General features: G+C 47.6%; 1 protein-coding gene across 2 annotated transcripts in view; it reads left to right on the forward strand.

Moving 5' to 3' along the window:
• Window positions 1-6923, forward strand: part of LOC116835268 (phospholipase A2 inhibitor and Ly6/PLAUR domain-containing protein-like) — a 42029-nt gene extending 35106 nt beyond the window's left edge. For both annotated transcript variants that reach the window (XM_075070452.1, XM_075070451.1), the window contains exons 2-6: window positions 36-193; window positions 725-841; window positions 4816-4968; window positions 5442-5582; window positions 6363-6923. In XM_075070452.1, the coding sequence (XP_074926553.1) occupies window positions 145-193; window positions 725-841; window positions 4816-4968; window positions 5442-5582; window positions 6363-6775 (873 nt within the window). In that variant the 5' untranslated portion in view covers window positions 36-144 and the 3' untranslated portion in view covers window positions 6776-6923. The remainder of the gene's footprint in view (window positions 1-35; window positions 194-724; window positions 842-4815; window positions 4969-5441; window positions 5583-6362) is intronic.
• Window positions 6924-13477: the final 6554 nt, after the last annotated feature.

Here is a 13477-nt window from a genome sequence, read left to right on the forward strand (position 1 = left end):
TACATCACACCATTCAATTTATTTCCTTTTTGCAGGTGAAATTCCTCTTGTGACTTCTCTTCAGCCTCTGCTTGTATAAATCCTCTGGATGGAGAATTTGTTGCATCAGAGACCCCAGCTCCAATTCACACTCTTCTTATCACCATGAAGGCTCCCTTCTTTCTCTGCATTCTGTTTGCTCTCCTAGGTCTGGGTGAGTCAGGGCTGTTTCTCTGCAGCAACTTGCAATCTAGTTTGCATAAAATAGCAAAAGTCCAACTTGGTCCTTTGTATAAATTTGTTTAGAAATGTCACCAAAAAGGCAGTATCGGGAAAAATGGGCCAACTGGACATGTTGAAGGGAAAAGAACAGATTCCTTGTGAAGTCCCCAGTTGGCATGACAACACATTGAAATATTCTAGAAATAAGAGGAAATATTGATACTTGAGGTCCTCCAAGACATGTTCTGATTGATTCCTTTTTAGAAATGGCTGGAAAATTGGTGTTTTATCCCCCACAAAAAATGTTGTGGGAAAAATCCACTTTTGAAAATCCCCTGTTGGGAAATTCCTGCAGGAAATTTTAAAAATGGGGAATCTGCTGCCAGGATCAGAGCTGGGGTGTGTGTGTGTGTGAGAGAGAGAGAAAGCATTGGCAGGTTGCACCAGATGGTTTCCCTAAGAACCCAGGGGAAGGTGAGAGGGCAAGGGACAAATCTACATAATTGTCTCTCTCCTTTTCTAGGTGCCTGTCTGCAGTGTGAGGTTTGCTCTGAGTTCGGCAGGGACTGCAGGGGCAGCATGGAGACGTGCAGTTCTGGAGAAGATTCCTGTGCCATCACTGTGTTTGAAACCCTAATAGGTAGATGAGCCAGATCTCACATCAGCATGGTCCAGTGCTCAGAGCACACTCGGATCTATTCCCAGTTCTGGGTGAAGAATGAGGTCTAGTGGGTTGGAACAGGAGATAGACTGGGAGTCAAGTTTCCTGGGTTTTATTCTGAACTTGGGGAATGGGGCCAGTGGGTTGGAGCAGCGATAGTTTTAGGGATGGACCACCTGAGAAACCGTCAAGGGTGATATGGTCAGGGGGGTGCTGTGCAGCAGCACAGAGGTGTGTGTTGCTGACTGGTAGGAGAGGGCCACTAACTCACAGAGGTGACCCGCAAGAATGTGAGGGAGATTTCCAAATCTGAGCCATTCTTTTTAGGTGGCAAATCTGAGGAACTGTCCCAGATTGAGGTGTTATAAGAGGAGGTTTTGGAACAAATTGATAAACTAAACCAGGGGTTCTCAGACTTTTATACTGGTGACTCCTTTCACACAGCAAGCCTAAGTGCGACCCCCCCCTTATAGATTAAAAACACCTTTTCATAGATTTAACACCATTATAAATGCTGGCGGCAAAGTGAGGTTTGGGGTAGAGGCTGACAGCTCGCGACCCCCCATGTAATAACCTCATGGCCCCTTGAGGGGTCCAAACCCCCAGTCTGAGAACCCCTAAACTAAACAGTAATAAGTCACCAGGACCAGATGGGGTTTACCCAAGAGTTCTGAAAGAACTCAGATGTGAAATTGCAGGACTACTAACTGTCGTCTGTAAACTTCTGTACCAAAATGACTGGAGGATAGCTAATGTGATGCCTGTGATGGGCTGGATCACAGAAACCCCCTTGGGACTGCCAACTGATGTGCTGAGACTACCTCTAAGCCTGTTTTCCCTGCCAGCTTGGGACTTCAGTGCCCTGCCTGGTTTGAGCCAGACACACTAGCCTGCTACAAACACAGACCCAAGTCTGGACTACATCCCCCACAAGCTGCAGGCTTAACTGAAAACAGCTTAAGAAGTGCTCCTGTCTCCAGCATTCAGATACACAGCTCCCAATGGGGTCCAAACCCCAAATTAATTTGTTTTACCCTGCATAAAGCTTATACAGAGCAAACTCATAAATTGTTTGCCCTCTATAACAGTGATAGAGAGGAATGCACAGCTGTTTGCCTCCACCCCAGGTATTAATACATACTCTGGGTTAATTAATAAGTAAAAAGTGATTTTATTAAATAGAAAAAGTAGGATTTAAGTGGTTCCAAGTAATAATAGACAGAAAAAAGTGAATTACCAAGCAAAACAAAATAAAACACTCAAGTCTAAGCCTAGTACAGTAAGAAAACTGAATACAGATAAAACAAGTATGTGGACAAGGTAGGGGGTCCAGTGAATATAGCGTATTTAGATATTCAGAAAGCATTTCACAAGGTCCCTCACCAAAGGCTCTTAAGCAAAGTAAGCTGTCATGGGATAAGAGGGAAGGTTCTCTCCTGGATTGGTAACTGGTTAAAAGATAGGAAACAAAGGGTAGATATAAATAGTCATTTTTCAGAATGGAGAGAGATAAATAGTGTTGTCCCCCGGGGTCTGTATTGGGCACAGTCCTATTTAAGATACTCATAAATGATCTGGAAAAAGGGGTAAACAGTGAGGTGGCAACATTTGCAGATGACACAAAACTACTCAAGATAGTTAAGTCCCAGGCAGACTGCAAAGAGCTACAAAAGGATCTCTCAAGACAGAGTGACTGGGCAACAAAATGGCAGATGAAATGTAATATTGATAAACGCGAAGTAATGCACATTGGAAAACATAATCCTAACTATACATATAAAATGATGGGGTCTAAATTAGCTATTACAACTCAAGAAAGAGATCTTGGAGTCACTGTGGATAGTTCTCTGAAAACATCCACTCAATGTGCAGGGCAGTCAAAAAAGTGAACAGAATGTTGGGAACCATTAAGAAAGAGATAGAGAATAAGACAGAAAGTATCATATTGCCTGTATCTAAATCCATGGTATGCTCAATTTTTGAATACGGCATGCAGATGTGGTCGCCCCTCTCGAAAAAGATATATTGGATATTGGATTCAGAAAAGGGGAACAAAAATGGTTAGGGGTATGGAATGGCTGCTGTATGAGGAGAGATTAGTAAGACTAGGACTTTTCAGATTGGGAAAGAGACGACTAAGGGGGAAGATGATAGAGGTCTATAAAATCATGAGTAGTACAGAGAAAGTAAATAAGGAAGTGTTATTTACTCCTCTTAACATAAGAACTAGGGGCCACCAAATGAAATTAATAGGCAGCAGGTTTAAAACAAACAAAAGGAAGTATTTTTTCACACAATGCACAGTCAATCTGTGAAACTCCTTGCCAGAGGATGTTGTGACGGCCAAGACTATAACAGAGTTCAAAGAAGAACTAAATAAAATCATGGAGGATAGGTCCATCAATGGCTATTAGCCAGGATGGGCAGCGATGGTGTCTCTAGCCTCTGTTTCCCAGAAGCTGGGAATGGGCAACCAGGGATGGATCACTTGATCATCACCTGTTCTGTTCATTCCCTCTGGGGCACCTGGCATTGGCCACTGTCGAAAGACATGCTACTGGGCTAGATGGACCTTTAGTCTGACCCAGTATGGCCGTGCTTATGTTCTTATGACACATGGAGGGACGTGCTGAGATTTCTCCCTGCTTTCTCCCAGCGGAGGAATGGGGGAGCAAAGAGTGACGCATATATACTCCTCCTGTTCTCTCCCAGCCTCCTGCATGCCGCAAAACAGCTGATTGTGGCGGGAAGGAGGCACAGGGAAGGAGAGAGAGATACTGATCCATGGGGTAGCTGGGGAGGAGGCACGAGCTAACAGGAGGGCTGCCGGTGGGTGTTCAGCACTCAACATTTTTTCCTGGTGGGTGCTCAAGCCCCAGAGCACCCACACAGTCGACACCTATGTGGGGGAACGTGTAGCCACGCTAGGCATTCCGTGCATCCAGGTCACTTTCCCCACCTGGGCTGTGCTGTGAGGCAAGCATCAGGAGCCTTGGCTCTCCTACCCTCCCCTTATGCAGGCCGGGAGTGGGGGAAAGTGACCTGGGTGTAGGGAGCCCTCACATTGCTTGTCGCTTCCACCCATGACTCACTAGGGTGCATGGATGAGCAGTGTTGGAGGCGGGGAGCGAGCAGCAGGAAACTGCATCCAGGGCAGTTTCCCCATGTGGGCACAGAAGGAGAGTGCAAGGGCTAGGTGTGCAGGAGGAGGGTGCATGGGTTTGGGGCAGAGGGGGCATAGTGCAGGGTTTAAGGGCACAGTGCAGGGTTCAGGAGCACAAAAGAGGGATGCAAGGTTTAGAGACACAGGCGGGGGTGCAGGGATTTGGGCGAAGGGGGTACAGTGCAGGGTTTAGAGGCACAGGAGGGGGTAAAGGGATTGGGGCGAAGGGAGTACAGTCCAGCACAAAGTAAGGGTGGCAATACACCATACACAATGGCACCCTTACTTCGCTGCTGCTGGTGGCAGTCTTCATAGCTAGGCACCCAGCTAGCAGCTGCCACTCTCCAGGTACCCAGCTAGTGCTTAATTTGTGCCAAGGTTTGCTGGGGCTGAGCTCCTCTTTCAATGTCAATTCAGCACTGGTGGAGGGGGGTAGGTAAAGGCAGCAGGGCCCTGGTGGAGGGGGAAACCTTGGGGGCCAGAGGTGATGGGGAGCCCATGGTGGCCAGGGGAAATGGGGAGGCACCGTGCCCACGGGGGCCAGAGGCGCCAAAATACAAGTTCACCCAGGGCGCCATTTTCCCAAAGGCCAGCCCTGGAGTGGAGCAGGGTGTGGGCTAGGACTCAGGCCTCCAGGGTTCTGTTACTGACTCTGTAACCTCAGGCAAGTCTCCATGCTTCAGTTTCCGCCTGGGTAGACTAAAGATAAAGACACAGACGTCTTTTTGACGAGCATGGGGATAGGGTGGCTGAGTTGGTGAGTAAACATAGGTCTTCTCCTTCTGTAAAGTGGGATTGAATATACAGAAAGTAACCAAGTCCTGCACGGCATCCAGTGAGTGCAGAGCCAGCCCTGTTGTTACGAGGTTTGGGGAGGGAATGGCAATAAGGAAGAGCACCAACTGTTGTGTGGGGGATGCCTGCAGTACAGCCTCCATTACAAGTATGTATCCTTCTCTCTATCTTCCCTCCTACTACCACTCCCACACCAATTCTTCCTCTTCATTCCCCCTCCTCCCCGTCTGCCCACCAACACCCCTCTTTTCTAGAACAGTCTCAGCAATGAACCCTTGAGAACAGTCTCCTGCCCCTCAGGGGGTGCTGTAGTGAATTATACTGAGCCATAAGAACAGTCCCACTGCCTGCAGTGAATAGCACAGGGTTCCTGGGGGAAGAGGTGGAATTAAGTGAATGTGGCTCTAGACTGCCACAAACTGCAGCTGATTCCACATGGGGCATGGTTCAACTGGTCTGTGCTGCAAATTGATGCCACTAACCTTGCTACCTCCAGTGTCTCCTGAGCTCCTGTGTGTGGGATGTGGGGCTGAGCTGTTCAACCCTAAACTGCTCTCTCTGTCCTGAAGCCTATTTTGGAATATCCCCTAAACTGACTGCATTTGCTTGGCTTCTTCACAGTGCCCCCAGCAAACACAATCCCAAATGGTCGGCTTTGCCCTGCCTGCTCTTCTGTGTTTAACTTTCCATGCAGCAAAGAGACCTTAGCTTGCACTGGATCTGAGACCCAATGCATCGCAGTAACCGGAAGCATAACAATGGGTAATTTGAATTTATTTATTCTGGTATGCTATTTGCTTTCTTATTATTTTCTCTCAGACAACACCTATGGTCTGGTAGATAAGGGATTGGGATTGGACTCCAGACACCTGAGTTCTAATATCAGACAGCAACCAGCCTATTGTGTGACCTCAGGCAAGCCTCTGTGTCTGTTTTCCCTTGGACTCGATCTCTTGCTATTGTTATGCTAGGCGCTGTACAGACCTGACTGAGATTGGAAGGGTCCCCCATTGTGCCAGACACTGCACAGACACAATCATTCACCGTTGCACAGATTTTACCATCTAAATAGTAAAGGAACAATTATTATCTCCATTGTGCAGATGAGGAAACTGAGGGATGGAGAGATTATGGTTGGGATCCTCAAAGGAGTTTGGGGCACTAGGGACCAAGATCCCATTAAAATTAAACTTCCGCCTATGTTACACTCCTAAAATCTGCACCTAAGTGATGTGCCCAAGGTCAATCAGGGAGTCTATGGCAGAGCCAAGACTTGAATTCAGATATTCTGAGTCCTAGCCCAGTCCCTTCATTAACACAAGGACTCTCCTCTTAGAGATCCCACTCCTTGCCACCAACTGTGAATTGTTTCGTTGCTCAATGAAGAATGGGACTAATATAAAGCCTACTGAAGTGAATGGGTGTTGTCAGTGGGTTTTAGATCTGGGGTCCCAGAGATTTGTCCAAGGGCACACAGTGAGCCTGCATCACAGCAGAGGAGGGGGACTGACACTGACGAGCTGCTTCTTTTTCCTGGGGCAGTTTTATTTCCTGTACAGATCACCATGAAGGGTTGCGCCACTGAATCTGTCTGCACCCATTTAAAAGGAGATTCAGGGATCTTCGGAGACAACATAGACCTAAGCACGGCCACATGCAGGCCAGCTCCTGGCAAGTCTGAACCGACTAAGGGACCAGCCCCGGGTGCAAGTGGCACAGCTCAGGGGCCAGCCCCGAGTACAAGTGGCACAGCTAAAGGACCAGCTCCTAGTGTAACCAGCCCGATTAAGGGACCAGCCCCCAGTACAAGTGGCACAGCTAAGGGACCAGCCCCCAGTGCAGCCAGCCAAACTAGGGGTCCAGCCCTTTTTGCGGCTGGCACGAATCCAGGATCATCTGGGCTTCTCCTCCTCCCAGTCCTCACAGGGTTATTCCTGATGAAGCTCCTCTCCTGATCCCCACACCATGCTCTGGCGACACTGCACTGAAGAACACCTGTTCAGCTTCCATTTGCCCTTCTCAGCTGCTGCCTTTCCATTCCAGAAACTCTTCCTTTCTGGATGGATTTGTTTCCCCTTTAGTTTATTGCAGTGAATAAACAAACTGGAAATCAGAAAACTCTGGAACTGGCTGAATTATTTTGACAGGAAAAAATTGTCAAAAAGGTGATTAGATTTATGGAGACCCCTAGTGATGAAATTAGACAGTACACTCAGGCCTGCTCTACACTATGGAGTTAGGTCTAATTTAGCCATGTTAGGTCGATTTTAAAATGAATGCATCTCAGGGCCGCCCAGAGGCAGGGGCAAGTGGGGCAATTTGCCCTAGACTCCGAGCCCCACAGGGCCCCCCGAAAATATAGTATTCTATAGTATTGCAACTTTTTTCTATGGAAGGGGCCCCCAAAATTGCTTTGCCCCAGGCTCCCTGAATTCTCTGGGCGGTCCTGATGCATCCACACAACCAACCCCATTCTGTCGACTTAAAGGGTTCTTAAAATCAACTTCTGCACTCCACCTCGGCAAGGGAAGTAGCACTAAAATCAACCTTGCAGGGTTGAAATTGGGGTAGTGCGGATGCAAATTGATGGTACTGGCCTCTGGGAGCTATCCCAGAGTGCTCCATTGTGACTGCTCTGGACAGCACTTTGAACTCTGATGCACTAGCCAGGTACACAGAAAAAGCACCAGGAACTTTTGAATTTCATTTCCTGTTTGGTCAGCATGGTGAACTCGGCTGCACTCAGCAGCAGAGGTGACCATGCAGTCCTCCCAGAATCGTAGAGCATGGAATGTTTCTCTGCTTCCCTTATCATCTCAGTCCCTGAGGTTATCACACAGTAGAAGGCAAAAAAAACGCACTCACGATGACATGTTTTCCGAGCTCATGCAGTCCTCCCGCACTGATAGGGCACAGCTTAATGCATGGAGGCATTCAGTGGCAGAGGCCAGGAAAGAATTAAGTGAGCGTGAAAAGCAGAGGCAGAACATGATGCTGAGGCTAATGTAGGAGCAAACGGACATGATGAAGCGTCTGCTGGAGCTGCAGGAAAGCCAACAAGAGCACAGACCCCCACTGCATCCACTGTATAACTGCCTACCCTCCTCCCCATGTTCCATAGCATCCTCACCCAGATGCCCAAGAATGCGAGGGGGGCAGGCTCTGGGCACCCAGCCACTCCACTCCAGAGGATGGCCCAAGCAACAGAAGGCTGTCATTCAAACAGTTTGATTTTTAGTGTGGCTACAATAACAAATGTGGCCTTGTCCTTCCTCCTCCCCCACCCCACTGGGGCTACCTTGTCCGTTATCTCATTTTTTTTTAATTAATAAAGAAAAAATGCATGGTTTCAAAACAATAGTTACCTTATTTCAAAGGGGGGAGGTGGTTGGCTTACAGGGGATTAAAATCAACAAAGGGGGCAGGTTTGCATCAACACACAACTGTCACACCGAAGCCTGGCCAGTCATGAAACTAGTTTTTAAAGCCTCTCTGATATGCAGTGCGCCTTACTGTGCTCTTCTAATCGCCCTGGTGTCTGGCTGCTCAAAATTGGATGCCAGGCAATTTGCCTCAACCTCCCACCCCGCCATAAATGTCTCTCCCTTACTCTCACAGATATTATAGGGCACATAGCAAGCAGCAATAACAATGGGAATGTTGGTTGCGCTGAGGTCTGACCTAGTCAGCAAACAGTGTCAGCAAGCTTTTAAAGTGCATGACGGTGAGCTAAGTGGGCTCCATGCTTTCCGTGGTATGAAGTCTGCATGGGTAACCCAGGAAAAAAGGCATGAAATGATTGTATGTCGTTGCTTTCACAGGAGGGGCGACTGACGACATGTACTCAAAACCACCCGCAACAATGTTTTTGCCCCATCAGGCATTGGGAGCTTAACTCAGAATTCCAATGGGTGTCAGAGACTCCGGGAACTGTGGAATAGCTACCCACAGTGCACCGCTCCATAAGTTAATGCTAGCCATGGTAGTGAGGATGCACTCCACTGACTTAATGCGCTTAATGGGGACATACACAATCGACTGTATAAAATCGATTTCTAAAAATCGACTTCTATAAAATCTACTTAATTTCTTAGTGTAGACATACCCTCAGGGAGTGCCTGTATCCAGCAGCCTTAATGAAAAATCCTTTATTCATCAAAGCCAAGTCCTGCCACTTCTAGCGGTGGTGCACCCTACAGTAGGGAGCTGTAAATTTACAGTCTAATCTGAAAATTATTTTTGTGGCAGAGCTGGGAACAGAACCCTAGCCTCCCAGGCCCCACCCGAGCACTTGCATTGGAGTTACTCATGTTTATACTTAGGCATCACACTTAAATAGCTTCCTGAAGGGGGACCTAAGGTGGCAGTCTATGAGCTCATGTGTTGGGCACATGGAGCTTTTCTCTGTGGTAAGAAAAAGTCCTTGATTTTCCCACTTAGTCCCCTCTAAGCAACAGAAGCGGGTGACAGGAGCATAATTAGACAGACAAGGAGGGGAAGCAAATAGAATAAGGGGGAAGGAGGATTTCTGTTTTGGGAAATGTTCCCATGCCAGGAACCATAGGCGCCAATACCATGAATGCTCCGGGCCTCAAGCAGCCATGGGAAAAAAAAGTGGGTGCTCAGCACCCACCAGCTACAACTGTTCTGTGCTGCTGCCGATCAGCTGTTTGGTGGCTGAGGGAGGTGCTTGGGGGAGGACGGAGAGAGGTGAGTGGGCAGGGAGGAGAGTGGTGGCAGGCGGGTGGGCAGGTGGAGGCCTCGGGGAAGGAGGCAGATCGGGGCGGGAAGAGGTGGAGTGAGGGTAGGGCCTCAGGGGAAGGGGCGGAATGGTGATGGGGCTTTGGGGCGGAGCAGGGTGGAGCCCCCCCAGGAAAAATAAAAGTCAGTGCCTATGCCAGGAACAATCAGCTCCCATGTAACAAACACCATGATTAGAGCTGGTTGAATTTTTTTTGATACTCTTTATGTTGAAAGTTGGCCTTTTTAAAAAAAAAACCTGAAAATTTTGAATTTTTTTTAAAACTCTCCGTGTTTTGGGGATGAAGCCTCCAAATTCCAGGGATGTTTCCTCCTTTCTTCTTTTTTCAGCAGTAAAATGGAAAAAAAGGAAGCGTGCGAGGAGAACACTAAAACATGTCCATTTTGAACATTTTTTGAAAGCAGAAAAGCTCTGATTAAAATTTTCTACCAAAAAAAAAATATCAAAGAAACAAACAAATCTCCCTTTTAAAAATTATTTTGAAAATGTTCCCTCAAAATTATTCTGTTTTTCAACCATCTCTGGAGATCATGACTAAGCTAAGATTTTGTCATGAATATTTTTAGTAAAAGTCACGGGCAGGTCACGGGCAAAAAAGAATAATTCACAGAAGCCGTGACCTGTCTGTGACTTTTACTAAAAATATCCATGACAAAATGGGGATCTGTGTGTCCCCACACTGCCTGAAGTGGGGCAGCTGTGCAGGGGCTAGGAGCTGCCTGCAGCAGCTGGGGGCTGCGGGGTACCTCTGCTGCCCGCAGCTCCAGGGGCCATGGCAGCTGGGAGCTCAGGGATTCCCCCACTGCCCATGGCAGCTGGAGCTGTGGGGTACCCAGCCACCCGTAGCTCTGGGGGCCAAAAGTTATGGGGTTCTGCCACCGCCGCTCCCGACCACCGGGAGCTCGGGGGTTCTGCTGCTGCCGCCCCTGGTGGCCAGGAGCTGTGGGGTTTCTCCTGGCGTCCAGGAGAGCTCTGGGGGTTCCTCCAAAGGCTGGGAGCTCTGGGGGTACCCCACAGCTCCTGGCCCCTGTGGGTGGTGTGGGGGACCCTGCAGCTCCTAACCACCACAGGCTGAAGTCACGGAAGTTGTTGGAAGTCATGGATTCCATGTCTAATAGCCTTAATCACAACCCTAATCCTGCACATATTTCACTGATGTGCTTAATTTTGCTGCCATGAGTTGTCCCATTGACATCGACAGATTAAAATAGGGAGTGTGTATGTGTATGAGTATTTGGGGTGGGAGGGGGAATGAAAGTTTTTGGTTCAGAAAACCTTTGAAATGGAATGTTTTCTAAACAAAAAAATTGTCTGTGGGGAAACATTCCCTCCCATCCACCCATTTCTGACCCATTTCTCCACTCCTTTTTTCAGCAGCAAAAGGGGCGTGAGGGAGGGAAATAAAAGGTTGATAGAACCAAAAATTTCCTATTTCCAATTTTTTCCTCTGGCGTTTATATTTCATTCTAAATGATGTTATAATATAAAAGTCCAAATGAAAAAGTCAAAATGAAATGTTTTGACCTTGTTGAAATATTGTGATAATTTTGCTGTCAAATATTTTAGTGAATCTAATATGATACCTCAGAAGTTTTGATTTTGATGATTCAGCATTTTCTGGGGAGTAGAGACAGGGAGAGAGCTTTTGTGTTGGAAATATTTTGACTAGCTCTAATGTTTACTACTTTACTAGCCCAAGCTACAAACCCCAACCGCAGTATAACTGCTGCCAGCAACAGACAGAAAGTGGAGATGAACATAGTTTGGGGCTTCCTACAGGAAAGGCAGATTGAGGGAGAGTGTGACATTCTGTACCTCATAGCAGCACCACGGCACCTCCTTATTCACCATGGTGATATGATTATGACAGGTTTTGTACAAAGTATACCTTGCGAGGTATCATTTTAAAAGTCTTGATCTGTTAAACATTAGCATTCTGTTGGATTGTAATTGCAATATATGTTACTGACATATGTTTTGAGGTTGGGAACACCCACAACCAGCCTTTCAGGTACAACAGTGGAGTAGCTAGGCAGTGTTAATGGCTCATCAACACTCATCTGGGAAAGAATCCATTATCCCAGGGACTGTATGCAATGGAGAATTCTCAGAGAAAGCATGTATGCAATGGAGACTGCTTGACCAATGGGGACTGATTGACCCCCACATCACAGCATAGATCTTTCCAACAATCTGGAAGAAACTATAAAAGAGGGGAAGTGACATCATCAGTTGGCCTCACTCCCCCCACAACTCAACACCAGGAAACATGGCTGGAGGACAAAGACTTTGAACTGGAGGAAGGTGGCCCCAGGCTGTAAACGAGTCCCAAGCCTGTGTTTTGAAGACCTGTAACCTGCTTGTACCATCCGTCAGAGGGAGACACTGCCTGAGATAAATCCTGCCTAGTTTGTAGAACTTAGACTGCAAATTTATTTTTATTTCTTAAGTAACCAACTTTGATCTCTATGCCTGCTGCTTATAATCACTTAAAATCTATATTTCTGTAGTTAATAAATCAGGCTATGAGCCCCAGGGCAAGGTGGGATGGCTCCAGCTGTCAGTTCTTCACAATACCTCACACATTTAAGTCAGTGGAAGCACTCCTGGTGAGGATGCACACTGCCGATAGAGGGGGCATAGTGTGAACATAAGCCACTGTAGTACTTACTCTGGTGTCTTTATATCAACTATCAGAGGGGTAGCCGTGTTAGTCTGGATCTGTAAAAGCAGCAAAGAGTCCTGTGGTACCTTATAGACTAACAGATGTATTGGACCATGAGCTTTCGTGGGTGAATACCTACTTCGTTGGATGCATGCAGTGGAAATTTCCAGGGACAGGTATATATATAAAAAAATTCCCCTCTCACCCCTATGAGTGGTATGTGTCTTCCTCAACCTCGGGTCCTCTACCAGAGGCCTGGGAGTTTGAGGGTTCTGCGCAGTATCTTAGCTGTTCCTAGCACTGCACTCTTCATCGACTACGCAGAGACATCTGCTGCTGTTCTGGGATCTGTGAGCCACTCACCACTTTTAGGAGTCACAGCCGCCGGAGTGCTCCTACCAACCCACCGGGACCTACTTTGCGCCTTCACTTTCACAATCCTCTCTAGTTCCTCTTTCCGGCCCTTGGTATTCCAGCTCTCATATTTCTTCTTCCTGATGTTGCTGTCACTTGGCCTGCTAATCATCCCACCACCATCTTCTGTCCTTGTCATTACACGATTCTGGTTGATTGGCAAGTACCTGCTGTCCGTCCTGTGATCCGGAGTCCCACAGAATCTTAGCCCCTGTATATCCAAACCTTCTGTGGCGAACCTCCCATCTGTTTTGGAGGGGTCTACCCATACTGCTGGAGATGTTCCTGTACCAAATGCCAGCCACTGGTTGTGCCATTCATGATGCTTCCTGCACTGCATCTTACATCCTGCCACTATGTGTGGACTGTCACAATAGAAGCCCTCTCTGCACAATCTGCACTATACGCAGGTCCTCTCTTAGCAGTGGTACCACAGAGCCTCAGATGTATTGGATGCTCTAGATGTCTGCTGCCTTTGTAGTCCAGCTCTTTCCCACTGGAGGATTTCCCAATGTCAGCCACTAGCTATCTGTTGATGTGTACATCCCAGTGCAGGGTCCCGTTAGCATGTGCACTTCTATCTGCTTGGTCTCCTCCCATGTTGCTCTGCCCAGCCCAATCTCTTCAGCACTATCGTAGGGCATTATACTGATGTACTCTGGATGTTCGGGTTCGTCCAGACATTGGGTGGGTGTCGACGCTCAAAGCCCGCCCGCCTTCTTTCGCTGACGTTCTGTCAGTTGGCTTGGGGTGGAAACCTCGTAGATATTGTGGAAGAGCTTCCAAGGGTCTTTCACATCGGCTTCACCATTGCTT

This window comes from Chelonoidis abingdonii, chromosome 11, assembly GCF_003597395.2.
Source record: "Chelonoidis abingdonii isolate Lonesome George chromosome 11, CheloAbing_2.0, whole genome shotgun sequence".
NCBI lineage: Eukaryota > Metazoa > Chordata > Testudines > Testudinidae > Chelonoidis > Chelonoidis abingdonii.